At 46.2% G+C, this 19,054-nt stretch overlaps 1 protein-coding gene across 1 annotated transcript in view; it reads right to left on the bottom strand.

Annotated features, from left to right (window-relative positions):
• Positions 1–308: 308 nt before the first annotated feature.
• FGF9 (fibroblast growth factor 9) overlaps positions 309–19,054 on the bottom strand; it is a 35,032-nt gene continuing 16,286 nt past the window's right edge. Inside the window, exon 3 of the mRNA XM_047077739.1 lies at positions 309–3,660. Coding sequence (XP_046933695.1) covers positions 3,415–3,660 — 246 coding nt within the window. The 3' untranslated portion in view covers positions 309–3,414. The remainder of the gene's footprint in view (positions 3,661–19,054) is intronic.

Raw genomic sequence — 19,054 nt, 5'->3', positions numbered from 1 at the left:
GAATTTGACCTCGAACAATATGCCTTTGTCCGTTCAGCCATCCACGAAAATGTGTGCACGCGCTGCGTTTCGCCCGCAAGTTCATAAATCTTTCTCCCAGATTGCTCGCCTCTTCATCTCACGCCTACGGAAAAGAAAAGACATCTGGATGTGTTTGTTCCTCCCCCTCCACCCCCCACGCCCCCATCCCCTCAATACACAGGCAACAGCTGGAAGAACAAGGAGAGCATGTTTTTAAAATTCCATCGGTTCGTGTAGGCACATAATCTGAAGCAGCTCCGAAATGGACATCGAGTAAAAAATACCAGTTTTCAAAAGTCTGTAATTATGTATTTACACAAATTACATAATCCTGTATGTATTTACATACAATTACAGATGATCAAGTAAATGACACAATGTTGTAGTGTTAATGAGATGAAATAGAAGGAAAACACCGTAAACTAAAGCCATTCGTTTCTCTACAAAACAGGACCTGGCAGGGACAGGTTCCCCAACACTGACCTGGCATGCCCTTCACACTGCCTGGGGACATTCACATGACAGATGGGAGGGTGGTTCAGCCCGTGCCCATTAAGTCTCTGACCAAGGTGCAAGCGTTGCCACCAGTAAGGTCGTGGTTTGGCCATCTGAGCATCTGTTTCTGAAAACTGGAACCACCCACTCCACAGTGGCTCGGAGCAGCCGTCCGATGGGCTTTGGGTCTCTTACGACAAGAACCGGATGCAAACCCACTTGCTCTGAAGCCCCACAGGACGATGCCCACGCCCAAACCCTGAGCCATCTACTCTCCCAGAACACTTATTTACATAAATTGCATAAGCCAATGTTTATTTATTTACAGACCATTACAGTTTATTGTATCCATTGCCAAAAGCATGTAACATTTTGTTTTTCTTAAAAAAAAAAAAAAAAAAAGGAAAGAAAAAGCTACCAAAACAAAGTGACTCCAAAAGTAGACGTTAAAGTAGCATTTTGTAGGAATGCATGGAGAGTTTAGTCTTTTTCCACAAATTGGTTGCTTTCTTTTAGGCCAAATACCTAGCATCTCAGGCTACTTTAAGACCACTTTTGGCTACCTCCTAAAAGCAATCTCTTCGGTGCTAAGTATTGTACCTGTGACATCCTACAAACTTGATTCTTCCCTGTGGTCAGATGTTTGTTTGAAGTTTTCAGCCAAAAATATTAAATGCCTTTTGGGAAAACTAAAGCCTGAATATGTGCACATTTCAGCAGCAGCCACGGGTTGAGTAGTAAATAAGAATACTACATCTTGGAATTAAATGCAGTTTCCGTTTAGAGAGAAAAACAAAACAAGACATGAAGAGGACGTTCTGAGTTTATCATAAATCAACTATTTTACACTGCTTCTGTCCCCTCCCCCCCCAAATATTTGTTCATTCCAAATGTTAGACTTCGTTTTTCCTTAATGCACATCACCAGGAGGGTTCTGCTACCCGCTCAAACCTGGACCACAGAAGGGCCACGTGTGCTCGTGGCAACACGTCATGCACTTCTACTGGAAAACAGCTTTCACTCGACAGGGACATACTTTTATTTTCCATAAAGAATGTGCATCAGAGCAAAACAAAGTTGGAATACTCAATTTTAAAATTAGTTACATAAATCCCAACACATTTTTTAACTGTCACTTTCCATGTCCCAACATAACGCTACAAAGTGTTCTATGTGGTATGAGAATTTGTTATAAATTCCTTTTTCTTAAATATTGCTTTAAGAATTTGGCTCTTTTCTCCTTAGTATATAGTAAGAAATAGTCTTCCTTGCCCAAGGGCAAGTTCCAAAATTATTGCTACTAAAGAAATATGTATTCTTATGCTTTTCAGCATAAAATGTTATAAAAGCCTCGTAAAAGATATTCTATATAGTAACCTCCTCTAAAAAAATTGAGCGCTTGTGAAGACCATTTTTAAAAACAAAACACAGTCAACAAGTAAAATATTTTCCCCCTCATTGTCATTATGGATGAAGATTTATTAGTTTCGTTTTGCAAGTTTTACTTGAAGGATTCTATTACCATGTATTAGGACGGTTCACACCGAAAGCAATTTTCTATAAAGATCTTACAGTGACCCCCCTGGTACTCGTATCATTTCATGTTTGATAGCCAAGTGCACGAATAAAATTCTCCAAGAATTATCCTTGTTTAATCTGACTCTTGTCCCTTCAAAAAAAAAAAAAAAAATCTGTTCTGTGTAGGCTTTCTTTTTTTTTTTCCCCCGTTTTTGAGGATCTAAATCAGTACAATGTTTGATGTTAGACCTGTTGTCCTGGAGATCAACTAAAACAAAAGCAGAGTTATCGTTTAGCTTTGGTATATTCTGCAATAGATTTAAACACGTAGGATATATACCAACCCTTATATCTTCCAACCGTGAAGTTACAATGATGGAATAAGTCACTTAATGAGAGAGGAAATATTACAGACACAGAATAAAAGTTTGAGACCCAGTTTTTCTTTAATCCTCTGGGATAAGCTATGAAACAAGCAGTCTGAAGAGTGAATACTCAGTGTCATGAATGATGTGCATAAGTTTACAATAATACGGGCACAAAAGAGATTGTCGCCTTTAGTACATTAGGGTCATTAGAATTTCTCACATCCATGCACCGTTATTTACTTGCATGAATTTACCACAGGTTCGTAGCGGACTTTGCCATTTAATGCTTACAGAGCCTAAAGCTTCCAAAATGCCTATCTGGCCTGTACATATTTCATTAAAAATAAACTCTATATAATAAATAAATATATAAAATAAATAAAATGTTGCCTTTGGAATTTCTATAAATAAATTTAACTTTTTTTTTGTTTTGTTTTGTATTTGTTTTTTTGTTTTTTTGTTTTTTGCCTAAGAGGTCTTTGCTTCCGATTCACTGGGATGGCACCAGCGAGCATTAACTGAAAAAGTCTCTGAAGTAAGACTGCACCCTCCACACCTCTGAAAACGCAGCGTGCCCTTGCGAAGGCCACCAGCCCCAATCCTGATGAGTCGAAGTATGGCTGTGCGGATACAGGATGAAGTACAACTGATCAAAAATGTAAAAGCGCGTCTAAATCCCAGCATGCATCAGGCCGTTGTCCTCTCTGCCTCTCTCTTCAATTCCCCCTGCTACTCATCCACGCACACACTCGCACCCCCGCTCAGTCTCCCTCTCCTCCTCGCACAAGAAATCGAGCAAGTGGGCAGCGGCCGGCCTCCGGGAGGACCAGCCTGTAAGTGCAGAACAGAATCAGCATGTTCCCGTCCAAGCCTCCATCGGACATCATGCATGCGGCAAAGTTTGGCAACAGTGGAGCTGGGGTGACCCCCCAGCTAATCGAGAAGAACCCACCGCGTGAAACCTTTATAGTGGTTACTTTTTTTAAGGGCTCAAGTGAAGAAATTGTCTTTGTCAACTTTGGCTTAGAATATCCTTATATAGTTCGGGTACTTTGTCGGGGTCCACTGGTCTGGGTAAAAAATGTGTGAATTTCTGGTGCCGTTTAGTCCTGGTTCCTTCTCTGGGGGTCCCGTCTTTGTTTAACGCAACGTAGTATCGCCTTCCAGTGTCCACGTGTTTATAGAGATTCGAAGAGTAGGTGTTATACCAGTTTTCTTCAAACTGTTCTCTGAATACACACTCCTGGGTTAGTTTTTCCTGTTCAAACAAACACACAAACAACAAATGAGTCTTTTTTGCAAAACAGCTACTTTCTGTATTTGAAGCAATGTTCAACTGCTACGCGATGTAACTCTGAAGAGAAAATACTGACTTTAGCCCATTTTGACCATCGGGACACAGGTAGTTAGAGCAGAACTCTAACTACATTCTAATTGTTTCTCACGGTGAGTAAAGTGTGAAAGATCGCAAATGTTTTCTCCTTAGATTTTTTCATATGCCAAATGATTTCAAGGAGTCTAACAGACAAAGGACAACCAAGGCTGTGAGTTGCTCCCATTTTTATCACAGCAAGTGGGATGCGGACCGTCATGGCGGGGAGAGCCTCAGCTGAAGCCAAAAGTTCACATAACTGCTCCACCTTTACTGTGTTTTATAAAGTACTCGCCATGTAGACCAACCTTCTCGACAACCACAGTAGTGCTCCTTTATTACTCTGTAAGAGTGCCTCTCAAACTTCAGGCTTACAGAGGAATCACCTGGGATGCTTCTTTAAAATGCAAATTTCCAATCCCCAATCCTTTAAAATTCGGATCCAGAAAGTCTGGAAATAGGCATTTTTAACAGGCCCTCGGGGCAGTTCTGATGCAGTTAATTCCCAGTCCGCCTTTTAAGACAGAAGGCTTTCCGTGTGACTTGAGTCTTCCTGAATACAAAGAAGTGGAAACAAATGTTGAAGCCCTCCCACCTCCTGGAACTCAGAAGACCCTCCCCGCGCACACCCAGCTTAAAAAGCCACGTTCTCGGCACACGGCTACCAAGAGAAAAGCTGGCACTCCTACGTTCCCGAAGCCGAGAGCTTCCGCATTTTCACAAATGTGCTGTACCCCTCCCTTCACCTGAGATTTAGGAGACTCTAGGCCCCGTCTCACCCCACAACCCGGGGCTCCTGCAGGGTCCTCCACGTGTCTCGTGGGCAGCAGCCGTGACCCGAAACAAGGGACGCGTCACTCCCCCAAACCGTGAGCACACCCCAGGCATACAAGCTGTCCCCTGGAGAAACAAGGCGACAGGATCCGAGAGCCTCTCTGCCCTTGTCACCACTGGACTCAAGTTTTTCAAACCAATACCTTCCTAGATGGTACTTTTACAGAACAAACACAGAGCGATCTTTCAAACTGTCCCCCTTGCTCTTGCCCCCCCCCCCCCACCGGCACCTCACGTGAATAAGGAAACAACCCGACCAACCCGTGTCCGTGCACAGGCTTAACGCAGCACAACCCAGGAAGGCGTCCGACGTCCTTCCATTTCTGACATTCACATTCAGACCCAGAGGACAGCGAACCAGGCACAACCAAAGTACAGATGTCCTTTTCTGCATGCACACACCTGGGACGCCACTTGGTGCCCTGAGCTCACGGGCAGCAGCCCTGGGCTCCTCTCTGTGGAGGAAGTCAGGAGAGCAAAGGAAGGGACAGACGGAGAGAATGTGACAAGGTGAAGCGGCCAGTGGAAGGCCGGCTTCCCCACTTTTGAATGCACTGAAGGCTTAGAACCCACGGGAAACCACACGGGGCCTGCACTCCAGATAGGCGCTCTTCCGGGCACCGGAAGGGTCTGTGACACAGCGTCACCTCATTGGACATGCTTTTCGTGAAATCCGACGGGGAAAAGCCAAAAGAAAAAAACGACGCCTCTGTCAACGTGGGGAGCGATGGGGAAACTTGGGAAGGCTGACGCCGTGTTTATAGGGACAAAGTGAACTGTGGGGAGTGGGAAGTACTCTGTGGCTCCCCTCTTGGCTGGGTTACCCCACCGGGGCGCCAGGAGAGGCTCCCTGCCCACAGACAGCCCTTCGCTTCAGTCCACACGGAAACCAGAGGCACATTCGTCTGAGAAAACCCCAGCAACCCCTACCCTCTCTGTGCTTCTGCGCTGGGGGACAAGGCCGCGTGTGATTTCTTTCATCTCTGTTAAGACTGACGAAATAAAAATAGTGTGTTAAAGACATTACCAGCTATTTTAGGCTTTACTTCCATCCGTATGATAAATATTCTCCACACAGACAAGATTACTACTGGCTAAAAATGTCTGGTTTGGGTTTGCTGTGATTAAGTAAATTTTCTCAACAAATTATGGTGAGCTTTTTTTTTTTTTTTTTGGTTTTTTCTTTTACTTAATAAAATGGACCAGAGTACAAAACCTGCATACTGAACTTCCAACTCTACAAAAAAAAAAAAAAAAAAAAGAGAGAGAGAAAGAAACCATGAAAACCGAATTCATTTTTTGAATTTATTTTTTTTTACTATAATTTATCGTCAAATTGGCCCGATGCTCCTCCCAGGTGCCCTCCTCAAAGCCCATCACCCACTTTCCCCTCTCCCCCACCCCCCCCTCTACCCTCAGTGAAAAATGAATTCAAATGAAGCTTTCTTTTCCTCAGGAAATCCTATCACCTGACAGACATTTTATTCACAAACTAAAACACTTCTTTTTCCTTTTGGAAACATGACTTATGCACTACTCCATGCCTGCTTTATAGACCTATCGAACCTATAATACGATGGCTTTTGTTGGCTTAGGAACACACACAGGGGCGCTGGGTGGCTCAGTCGGTTGAGCATCCGACTTTGGCTCAGGTCATGATGTCACGGTTTGTGGGCTCGAGCCCCACGTTGGGCTCTGTGCTGACAGCTCAGAGCCTGGAGCCTGCTTCGGATTCTGTGTCTCCTCTCTCTCTCTCCCCGTCCCCCGCTCACGCTCTCTCTCTCTCAAAAATAATAAATATTAAAAAAAAATTTTTTTTTAAAAGGAACACATACACATCACCTCAGCAGAGTATAGGGAGCTTGCATGGTGGTGAACAGCCCAGCTGTGGAATCAAAGGCCCACGCAGATCCCAGCTTCGTCCTTCACTAGCTGCGGGACACTTACAACTACTCACTTAACCTCTCCAAGTCTCGCAACTTCATCTGTAAGGCGGGTTAGTAAACAGCATCTGGAGGCAGGGCTATCACAAATCCAGCCCCAGAACACGCCTGGCACAGAGGAGGCGCTCCAGGAACCATGGGGGTTGCTGACATAAAGTCCACATCATCACCTCTCACTCCTGGGACGCACGCGGTCTAGGAAACGGCGAACGCAACTTCTCCCATTGACTATGTGGGACAGGGAGGCCCAGATGTGAAATGACTCGCCCCGTGGCCTAGGCCACGGGATCTCCTTATGGTAATGGGGCCACCGCAGGAAGAAGTTTCCAGGAGCCCTGCTGGAGGTGCCGCACTCTGGAGCCCAGTCCCTTCCATGTGTTTTGCTTTTCACTAAGCAGTGTGATTCCTCCAGACCCCCTCCCGCAGGGAGGCTTCGGATGCTGTTTCCGAAGGGCCAGGCCTCAGGGCGGGCCACGCGGGGGAAAGGCCCGAGCTCACAGACGAGGCTCAGAAATTCCATGCGGCAACGTTACTCTAAGACTCGCAGAGGCTTCCTGAGCGTCCTTTCTTCTTTACCTCAACGAAAATATAACTTTTAGAAAACACAATTGGCTTTGCAAGAGGAATGCATGGAGATGGAAAGAAAACCGAGATTAGGAACAGAATTCTACAGTGACAGGGACATCACAATCTAGCAACAGGACACATTCGTTGTCAGTATTTATGAAAAGGTTCTTGCTCTACATGTTTCAAGAGGGTTTTGTAACATATGAAAAAAACAAAAAAAAATTTTTTAATGTTTATTTTTGAGAGAGAGAGAATCAGAGCATGAGCGGGGGGTGGGGGGAGGGCAGAGAGAGAGAGGGAGACACAGAATCCAAAGCAGGCTCCAGGCTCTGAGCTGTCAGCACGGAGCCCGACGCGGGGCTCCAACTCACGAGCCGTGAGATCATGACCTGAGCTGAAGTTGAACGCTTAACCGACTGAGCCACCCAGCCACCCCTGAAAAAAACGTTTAAAAAGCAATAAGAAACTGAACTAGCCTTTTCAGTACTCAGAAAACACTGCTCTATTTCCCCCAGCAGGCTATTATAGCATTGTTTATATACACGTAACTAACTTTCTAGGCAACCCAGAAAATAAATTATTCCAGTTAAAACAGTATCATCTATAGCCAGCATTTTTTGTGATGGTTAAGAGTTCAACTGCCCCCTATACGGAAGGGCTGCATGACTTCAGTTAACAAGTTAAATGAGACTGTGCCGACATTACATTGCGAACCGCTGGTACCTTTCAGCTCCTATAACTGTTACACACTTAGTATAATGCCGCTCAGATAAACTGACATACCTTAAAAATTAAAATGATCTTGAAGAATTAAAGGCCTCGTTACTTGTTTATACCACGTATGCGCTTTTAAATTTCTTCCTCTTATTTGGGATTACGTTAACATGTGACTTCTGTTTTGGACAGATAAACTAGCAAACTTTACAGAGTTGCTTTCTGTATGCTCACACTTTAGAACTCGGTGACAAAATATTTAGTGAGGTGACTATTCCTATGTATTTGTACTCCACAGTGATTTTTCTAAATTGAAAATAAGCAAATGAGTGCAAATCGGGACAGCACAAATATATTAACCTGTATTCTCCTATATGTGCAAAGGAGAAAAAAAAATTTCTGCCTTCAACTGTACACTTTAGAATTATAGAAGTCAGATGTTTTAAAACTCCCCACATGTTTCCAATGCAGACGGTTTATAGAGTATTCCACTATAAAGTGATCAATTCTTGTTTTATTGTATTTCCATGTTTTAATTTTTTTTTTTTAGATTATTTAACGATAGCTGTTTATGGCATACCTATCTTTGAACCGTTGGATTATATCACTAGGCTTGGGTAGAGAATGCGGATTTAATTCAAAAGTCTACTGAAGCCCATGCTTTGGAACAAAATCTGGTGAATGTTAGCAACTATGGAAACCTCTTTTCATTTTATATCATCAAATTCTAAGCAGTGGGAAAAACTGAAATTAAAACTTCAAAACTTTTACGAATCCTATTAAAACCAAAGAATGAGATAATAATGTGAAAATTACAGCACACCCTGGAGAATGTTCAGGAACGTCATAAGACATAAACTCATAGAGACACCGCTTTAAAATATTAGGCAATTGGAAAACGTGTCATCCACATGGCTATGATTAGGCCCCATTCGTATCTATACCCATTTAAAACCTGAAATCAGAATTTTTCAAAACTCGCGGCTCAGCTCTTCTCATGGAAAACAAATAGGCTCTGTGCTGCCATTCTAGCCATCCGTATTTCTATATATACGTAAATATACACGGTGTAGTTTTACCCACCTATCCAAATGGTTGCGTGTATTCAACTCAATGGGTCACTTAAACCGGTTGTGTAAGCTAGCCCGGCACGTTAATCCGAGGTCAGTGACTATACAGAAACTAACCTGAGTGTAGAGTTCCCAAACACTTTACAAGTTAATGATTTCATGCAATCGCTCATTCTTATATCTCCCGTTTATTACAGTCATGGCATTTAAACCTCCCTCGACCACAATTACTCGCACAGATGTACTCTTCCTCATTAATAATCTAGCAGTAAAGTCTTAATGGGAGTTGTTGCAAGGATCGGGGTGATTAAATACGATGACTAAAGGACCATTAATAAGAAGCCAGGTCTTTTAACTCTTCTCTCCTGGGAGAAGTCCCCAAACAGACAGAAAGCAACAAACACAGAGGAGAATGGGCATGAGGGCACTATTTCCTATTTTATTAGAAGCTCCAGTTCAGAGCCATATCCCCTTGTGCCCTCGATATGGCTCACCTTAAGCCCTATCTTCCAAAACTCTTTAAAATCCCCACTATTCCAGGTGGGCCTGCTTTCGTGCCCATGACTGGAATTGTGGGAACTGAAATAGCTGTATCTGGTCAATCTAAACAAAATGAAGCAAGCAGGAGGGCAATTTTTCATTCTGTCTCATCAAAACATATAGAAAATTAAGGATTCCTACATTCTCTCCTCTCCTTCCCCACCAGAGACTAAACCAAACAAAACAAACTCAAGTGACCTTCTCTCCAGAAGCTGCTACTTGGGGATCTGGGGATTCAAAAGTCGGGTCCCAGTCTGAATCTAGGGGCACACAGACACCTTCTATGCTGTGCGCTCACCAGCCTTCTGGCACCCACGATGCCCGCCAGCAAGGACAGAACCTGCCGTGGACAGGCTAGACAATTTAGGGGCCTTCCTCAGAAGCTGCCTAGACACACGGACATTTGTTTAGCAAATCATATCAGCTTGTAAACTTGTAATACATTTCCAGAGATGTAATCCTAAGGGGAAAGAAGACCTTGCTCAAGGATTTAAATTTGAGAAGTCCAATATTCACTCTAAGAAATGTTATTGCTTGGGCGCCTGGGTGGCTCAGTCGGCTAAGCGTCCCACTTGGGCTCAGGTCACGATCTCGCGGTTTGTGAGTTCAAGCCCCGCATCGGGCTCTGTGCTGACAGCTCGGAGCCTGGAGCCTGCTTCACATTCTGTGTCTCTTTTTCTCTCTCTGCCTCTACCTCGCTCATATTCTGTCTCTCTCAAAAACAAATAAACATTTAAAAAAATAAAATAAAATAAAAAGAAATGTCATTGCCTGTATCCCCGAAGAGACGATGCACATTTAACGCTTCCACAAAGAACCTTACAGGAAAAATTCGTGAAACCTGTTTTAGGATCTTGGAACACCAGAGGAAAAAGAAATCACAGGTAACATTTCTTACCATAGATAATTATCTGGTAAGAGGAGTATGTCCTCCAGTGACCACTGAAAAGACACAAAAACCTGCCAAAGCTGAAGAAACCTCGCACGAGGTAGCACTCGAGGCAAGAGCCAAGGGTAGGATGCCCTTGAAGAGTTAGACTGACAGACAACGGCAGAAACACGTCCAGCCGAAGAGCTGGGAGGGGAAATGAAGGAAATAAGGGATCCTAAAAGACAAAGACAACTGAATCCAACTGCTGTGTTTCCATGATAACCATCTGATGTACTGTAGGGAGTGGAATCGGAAGAGAAAAATGGGCCTCAGGTTTTTTACGCTAGACGAAAACGGGTTACATTAAGAACTTGGCTTGTGGGAATAAAATCAGAGAAACTGAAAGGTGAACCAACAGAATGACAGTATAAGCCCAAAGACTATTTTGGAAGAACTGAAAGGTTCACGGAATTTCCTTACATAAAGGAATGCCAGACTTCCGCAAACACACGCACACAATCTGGGAGCAGTGGGCGGGTTGATTAATAATCCTGGGCCTCGTTTCCTTCATCTGTAAAACGAGGGAACCGGACTAAGATATTCCTGAGGTCTCTTTGGGTCTGAGATTCTGGTGATTCAGTCTCGGAACATGGAAATGCAGAAAGCAGAGGTATCCACAAGAGCTCTGGAAGGACACGCTGAACAGGAAATGGAAAAAGAAACTGCAGTGGAGGAAAACAGGGAAAGAAACCAAATAAAATGTGCTGCATCAGTCGCCCACTGCAGAGAAGGTGGGGGCAGCGGATCAGAAACGCAGACTGAATTAATGCTTCCAGAAGCAGCCAAGGGAATGAGGCTGCTATTTCAAGGAAGAGATGCGGCATGGCGGAAGACCTCACTTCGGCACCAGGGGCCCCTGCTTTCCTCTCCCCGGGAGATCTTCGGGTGATCCCGTCCTGGAAGGTGTCTTGCCTACCACTGCCTGGCATTGTGGGGCCCGCCGCTGTCCTCGCCCCCGCGTTGGCCGCAATAGGCATGGCTCATCAACGAATGTCTGCCTGACCAGCAAACCCTACATCATAAGCTCTCCCTCGGAGAACTCACTTGGGAGAAAAACCAAGTCTTGCAAGAAAACAAAAAGTCAGCAATGTCCTAGGGCACTCACACCCGACGGGAAAGCCGGACGTGCGCATAAGGCAGACAACACGCAACGCTGAAGAGAAATGATACCGGAACTCTTGCATTTCTCACACACGCCCCCAGGCAATGCTCGTGTGGCCCTACACCCCCACCCCACCCAACGCCCACAGAGGAACACTGTGTAAAATCGCAAAGTAGATCAAGTTTGTCTGTAGCATCCCCCCTACTCCTTGGGTCTCCAGCTTCTAACTCCAACTGTACTCCTGCCAGCCCAGATTTGTCTGGAGCCAAGCTTTTCCACCCAATACATAAATGGCCCTGCTCTCTTAGAAAGTGACCAGTGCTGCTGTCCCTTCCTCTCTGTAACACACAGATGACAGTGTCTAACTCTCTCAGGGCCCGCTCTCTCTGCCAGACTGTAACAACCCACTTCCATACTAATCAGGCCTAATACCATCAACTAATAATTCCATTCCATACATATGCTGACACGGATGTTTTTTTAAACAGTGCTTGAATCCTGAAAACACGATTCTGATGGTAGTAGACATTTTGGGGCTGTGACAGCCTGGTGCATTTGCTACTATGTGAACGTTAGAAAAAAGAATAAGAATAATACAAAGTAAATGAAACCCCAAAGAAAGAAATTTCTTCAACGACGTGGATAAAACGATTACGAGCTACATATGAAAATAAAGTATCTAAACTTAATCTTGATAAGCACGGTTAACACTTTATTGAAATTTTTTAACGTTTATTTATTATTGAGAGAGAGAGAGAGAGAGAGAGAGAGAGACAGAGCACGAGCAGGGGAGGGGCAGAGAGGGAGACACAGAATCTGAAACAGGCTCCAGGCTCTGAGCTGTCAGCAGAGTCCGACATGAGGCTTGAACTCACGAACTGAGATCATGACCTGAGCCGAAGTCGGATGCTCAACAGACTGAGCCACCCAGGCTCCCTGAGCACGGTTAACACTTCCAAGTATAATTCAAGGGATGCTACATTTTGATGTGGAGGAAATCAGTATTTTCATAGATTATGTCATAGATCATCATTCCAGAATCCAAACGTGCAAGAAACACACTTTCTGTGCATCTCCCACCCCGGACGGAATATGAGAGGCTGCACCAGGGCGGCCTTCCAGAAGCACTGCCACACTCATCCGTGAAGAACGCTAAGGGAGCAAGCCTGTGCTAACGAGCCACAGCGAGCCGAGCAGTGTGCGGGCTGTTTCATAGGCTTCATCTCCTCTAATCCTCACAGCAATGCTGTGATGTGGCTGTCATTAGCCCCGTTTCACAGTTACAGCTCAGCAAGTTTGAGTAGACTGCCCGAGGTCACACAGCCGGGGAGCCACAGAGCTGGGATGCGAAGCCTCGTGTTTCCACTACTCTCTGTCTTACCTCCAAGTTCGAACTGTTCCAAATGCAAGTACAGGCTTAACTATTCCATCAAAACATCACAAACAGAAGACCAACTTGAAAGATGCAGAAAGAAAAGGAACGCAAGCCAAGTGAACACAGCCAAGAGAAAACTACCCGGAGCACAGCAATTCGTATGAAAGAAGGAGGGAGGGATGAGACCTAGAGCTGAGAGTGGACAGCATTTATGTGAGGACACAGAGTGCATCGTGGCCGCTAAATGGGCAAAGTTCACGCCATGCTAGAGCAAAGCAATCACACCGTGCACCACGGGGAGAGGGATGTCTTTGGCATGACCTTGGCAAGTCTGTTCTTAGAATACTGCATTGAGCTTTGAGCATCTCATTACAAAGCAAAAGCAAATCACGATGGAGATTTCAATGAATTGTCACACACACACACACACACACACACACACACACACACAAGAATAGGGAAAGAGGAGATCAACTTAGGTCAGGATTTTAAGCATTTATACAGAGGATGAGGGAACACAGCTCGTAGGTCTCTCCCACTTAACGCCATAACCTGTCAATCCTTAGGGGAGCCCACTGCTCCCCTTAGGGGTGTCAGGAATGCAGACATTTTTCTCGGCCACCTGTTGGGAGGCTGCTGGGTGCACCAGGTCAACAGACTGAGAAGTGATGTCTGTGCACAAGGGCAAGTCAGTCCCGGGCATGAGGGAGGCAGGAGGGACGAGGTGGCCGGGCCCCTGCCGGACCTGCTGTCGGGCCAGCGGCTGCCACTTGGCTCCAGGGTGGTCAGCTTTCTTTGTGAGGCCGCGGGGCACCTGCCAGGCCATGGCTGACGATGATGACAGGGGAAGACCCTCCAAATGCCAGCAGTGTAGCATTGGCAGCAGCTGGGAGAGACGGCAGAAACGGGCCGGACCACACCATGGGGGGGGGGGGTCAGGTGCAAAGATAACAGAATTAGCACACATCCACCAGCCACCACGTTTCCAAACCCTGCAGCAAAGCTGCCTTCGCACAAGCCTCCCTCCCCTCAGGACACCTGCCTATTGTCCTCTTCGTCCTCCGTGAATAATCCTGACCTCCTCTCCTACCCTAGAACTGAGCTCTCTCCCCTAAGCTCTCCGAGCCCTTTTTGCACGTAATTCTGTGATAACGTGTATCAGACCAAATTATAATTCTTGGTTGGTGTATCTGCCCCCCCCCACCAAAGCTGCAAGTTCTCGAGCCAGTTCCAAGTTCACCCACAAGAGAAAGTAGCATTTGCATTCGTACGTACAGTTGGCTCTCATCATTCGTGGCAGCGCTGTTCAATAAAGCCGCCGTGGACGCTGAAGGGGCAAATACTGAAGCATTGCTCCCAAGAGAAATACAGGGTCAGGTTCCTGTAAGCCTCCGGTCATAACACTTCTGTCAGACCATCAATATGCGATCTTGGTTTTTTGTGGGTTTCTGTTTAAGTTAATGTTGTAGATTCGTTAACGATAAACTCACAGCACGAGAGTTCATGCCCGAACAAAACGATCCAACTTATGTGGTTTGCTCCCTAACCCGTCACAGCCGTCTCACATTTAGAAATACCAGACGGGGTCGCCTGGGTGGCTCAGTAGGTTCAGCGTCCGACTTCGGCTCAGGTCATGATCTCACGGTTCGTGGGTTCAAGCCCCACATCGGGCTCTGTGCTGACAGCTCGGAGCCTGGAGCCTGCTTCACGTTCTCTGTCTCTCTCTCTGCCACTCACTCATGCTCTGTCTCTCTCTCTCTCTCTCTCTCTCAAAAATAAACGTTAAAACATTTTAAATACTAGAAATACCACACAGCACTTCAGCACTAGGTTGGGGGGCATTTTAACCTGTAAAATCACCAAGAAAAAACACAAAAAGGAAAAACGTGGCGCTAAACAGACGCCCAAAAGGACACCTGTTTTCAGGATGAGCTGACACAAGAAGGCGGAGCGTCACCTGGTGGCCCCCCAGCTGGAAACGTGCCCATCAGGCAACTCCCTTTCGCTTCCCCGTGAATGTCTGCAAATGACCACGGAAGAGCCAGCGGGAATGATGTTAGGGTTCCAACCAAATGCAGGAAGTAGACGAACCGGCAAATATACAATCTGCAGGTCACGAGGATCAACCGTGTTCCCAGCAGGTATCAGTGGGAGGTGGTGTCAGTGACGTTTGTTGGCTTTGTGAAAGCAAGCGGGGAAGACTGAGGGTGTGAGCCGGTGAAGGTGTGAGCAGGCGAGGGTGTGAGTGAGTGAGCGAACGAGGGAGTGGGAGTAGGAATGAGCAAGACTGACCCAACAGCCCTTCCTAACTCTGATCAGCTTGTCCAGCATCACTAATTCAAGGAACTGGGGGAGACTGATGCACTTTACTTACTTACTTGCTAATTTATTTACTTACTTATTTACTTACTTATTTATTTATTTATTTATTTATTTATTTATTTTTAACGTTTATTTATTTTTGAGAGACAGAGATAGAGCACCAGTGGGGGAAGGGCGGAGAGAGAAAGAGAGACATAGAATCTGAACAGGCTCCAGGCTCCGAGCTGTCAGCACAGAGCCTGACGCGGGGCTCGAACTCACAGACTGTGACATCATGACCTGAGCCGAAGTCGGATGCTTAACCGACTGAGCCACCCAGGCGCCCTAAGACTGATGCACTCTAAAGAGAAGCAGGGGGGCTGTGCAATTCAGATCCTGTCCACGACACAGGCTCCAGGCAGGAGCAGTTCAGGTTCTCTGTGACCAACAGTCTACTCTGAACCGAGAGCTGACGGTGGAGGGGTGAGACAGAGCACAGGGTGAGGGAGAGTTCCATGCAGGTTAGGAGCAGAAGCAGCAGCGGGCGGGTGTGTCGGAGGCAGTCAGTTGGTACCTTTGCTGTCCCCGGTGTTGCTTTCTCTTGGTGGTCCTCATACTCCCCAGTTTACAAATTAACCAGATTTCCCAGGCACAGGGAGGCTCAGGACCTCAAAACCAGAGGTCAGCGTTGTCAGCGTGCAAAACAGGTGAGCCAAATATCCATTGCACAGATATGCTGCTCTTTTCCAACGAATATATGAACTGCTCTGTAACAAATTCGTTTTAAAATGTTCAGGAATTCGCAGAGGCTTTTGCCATAATGTATTTTTTCAATCCAAAGACACCAGTACAATTCCTATCCTGTGGGGCTCCCTAACACTTCTTATCCAAATGGGAGCCTTCTACACAAGATGGTCAGGAGCCACTCTGATCTGTACATCAGTCCTTCTAATCTTAAATACCTATTTGTAATTTGGATGCTGAAAGAAAGAAAGGAAGAAAGGAAGAAAGGAAGAAAGAAAGAAGGAAGGAGGAAGGAAGGAAGGAAGGAAGGAAGGAAGGAAGGAAGGAAGGAGGGAGGAAGGAAGAAGGAAGGAAGGAAGGAAGGAAGGAAGGAAGGAAGGAAGGAAGAAAGAAGGAAGGAGGAAGGAAGGAAGGAAGGAAGGAAGGAAGGAAGGAAGGAAGGAGGGAGGGAGGGAGGGAGAAAGGAAGGAAGGAAGGAAGGAAGGAAGGAAGGAAGGAAGGAAGAAGGAAGGAAGGAAGGAAGGAAGGAAGGAAGAGGAAGGAAGGAAGAAGGAAGGAAGGAAGGAAGGAAGAAGGAGGAAGGAAGAAGGAAGGAAGGAAGGAAGGAGGGAGGGAGGGAGGGAGGAAGGAAGAAGGAAGGAAGGAAGGGAGGGAGGGAGGGAGGGAGGGAGGGAGGAAGGAAGGAAGGAAGAAAGGAAGGAAGGAAGGAAGGAAGGAAGGAGGAGGAAGGAAGGAAGAAGGAAGGAAGGAAGGAAGAAGGAGGAAGGAAGAAGGAAGGAAGGAAAGAAGGAAGGAAGGAAGGAAGGAAGGAAGGAAGAAGGAGGAAGGAAGGAAGAAGGAAGGAAGGAAGGAAGGAAGGAAGAAAGGAAGGAGGAGGGAGGGAAGGAGGGAGGGAGGAAGGAAGGAAGGAAGGAGGGAGGGAGGGAGGAAGGAGGAAGGAAGGAAGGAAGGAAGGAAGGAAGGAAGGAAGGAAGGAAGGAAGGAAGAAGGAAGGAAGGAAGGAAGGAAGGAAGAAGAAGGAGGAAGGAAGGAAGGAGGGAGGGAGGGAGGAGGGAGGAGGGAGGGAGAAAGAAAGAGAAAGAAAGAAAGAAAGAAAGAAAGAAAGAAAGAAAGAAAGAAAGAAAGAAAGAAAGAGGAGAAAGAAAGAGGAGAAAGAAAGAGGAGAAAGAAAGGGGTGATTTGGGATCCCACTGACAACACAGTCACACTTTCAACACGCATTAAGTGTCAGCCACAAGCAAGACACTGTTTTAAGTACTGGCAGTTCCATGGGAAACGAAAGTAACCGGGTCCCTGCCTTACCCTTTACGAAAGGACTTCGAACAACGAGGAGCCGGTGGGGGCTCTACCCCCAGAAACAGCCACTCACTCTCTCAAGCTCTCCTCATCAGACTTTTCCGGCAGGCACTGGGCAGTGGGGCTTCAGAAAAGGGAGCAGTTTAGAGCAGGGCATGGGAGTGAAACCAAGGGCAGGAACACAGAGGGGACCTTATGCGGAGTCTGCACCTGTCGTGAGGACGATTCTACTCTGAGACTCCTGAGCCTGAACATGTTGCCTGGTACCCAGAGCCATCCTCCTCCAGAGAAGATGAGAGCAACCTACTAAGCTATCGGGACACCTGGGTGGCTCAGTTGACTTCGGCTTGGGCCACGATCTCGTGGTTCGTGAGTTCAAGCCCCGCGTTGGGCTCTGGGCTGACAGCTCAGAGCCCAGAACCTGCTTCAGATTCTGTGTCTGCCTCTCTCTCTCTGCCCCTCCCCTGCTCGTTCTCTCTCTCTCTCTCTCTCTCTGTCTCTGTCTCCGTCTCTCTCTCTCAAAAAATAAATGAACATTATAAAATTTTTTTTAATCTACTGAGCTATTAATGACTAAAACCAAATCCTTTCCAAAACCTGTAACATCTCCAGACCTATGCTCTGTGACTTTGGTCATTACTGACATGGGATGTTTTAAACATGTCTCAGTAGATCAGCAAATCAGTACAGCTACTCCGCTGAACAACAAACGCTAAAGTAAAATTAAATAAATAGAGACACATTTTTAAAATGATCTTCCACTAACTACTGGCCATCAGTATAGATGCTAAAGAAACAAACCAACCACAAAATAAAAACTAGGCTGCTAGAGAGAAAACAAAATTGTTCCAAAATCATATCTGCAGAGGAAATACTAAAATCCTCCTCTTAATACATGGTTAACTCTGGTAAAATTATTTTTTATTCACAAAAATGGATGGCCGCTCTTATGCATAGGTATCGAACAAAGTTTATTAATTCACCTACGTTCCAATCATAATTGTCTGTCACTCTCCATGTGACCTTGAGTAAACCACTAAGCCACTAAACTCTCACTCTCTCCACCCCTCATACAAGGACAGTGTAGGAACTAAATCGAATAATGCAGGATACGATGCTCTTCTGAGAAGCCGCCCTCTTTGTCCTCAGAGAATTACCCCTTGATCCTTTGAAAACTGGCAGCGTGCACACACAGCGAAGGCAAGGCTCTATTACCCAAAACATCTGCTTAAAACCACCTACTTCCAGAGCATACCCGCTATCAGGGAGATTACGAAACAAATGACCCTTTTCATTTCCTTTATGTGAACTACATTCCTTGGAGACCTTCTACAGGACACGCCTGAACATCTACCATCAAAGTGCGCGGCTCTGACAAACCACAGGGACAAATCGCGAAGTCTGGCGGGGCCTTGCCGTTTGGTTTCCCGTTCCAAGCGCACGCGAGTGTATTCGGCCTGTTCACAAGTTGCTCACAAGTGCCAATGCGGAATGCCTACTGGAGACAAGAAGGCCTCCATGAAGTTGCCTCTCGGGCCTGCCGCCGACCCTCCTTGTAGGACCTCACACCTCCTGTGCTGTTTTCAAAGCTGGCGTGTGCAGACCCCTGGAGCACCAGGGCCTCATCTGCGGGGCCGTGAGTTTTCTGCCAGAACGTCTTCACTTTGTCTTTTCATGTCGTGACGAAGCAAAGGGATCGTGGCGAGGCCATTCGAGACCCTCCGGAGGACCACCTGTAAGCACACGCTGCCACCCAAGGACGTACCTGTGCTAAACAGCACTACCGAGTGCTACCCGCACCATCAGGGCCAACAGGAAAAGAAAGGACAGCCTGGGCACATCAGCAAAGACCAGATGACATCA

This window comes from Lynx rufus, unplaced genomic scaffold, assembly GCF_022079265.1.
Source record: "Lynx rufus isolate CCGP_SWC_20201006 ecotype Redwood Valley unplaced genomic scaffold, mLynRuf1.p SCAF_1, whole genome shotgun sequence".
Classification (NCBI taxonomy): Eukaryota; Metazoa; Chordata; class Mammalia; order Carnivora; family Felidae; genus Lynx; species Lynx rufus.
This window is presented reverse-complemented; position numbering and strand designations above follow the sequence as displayed.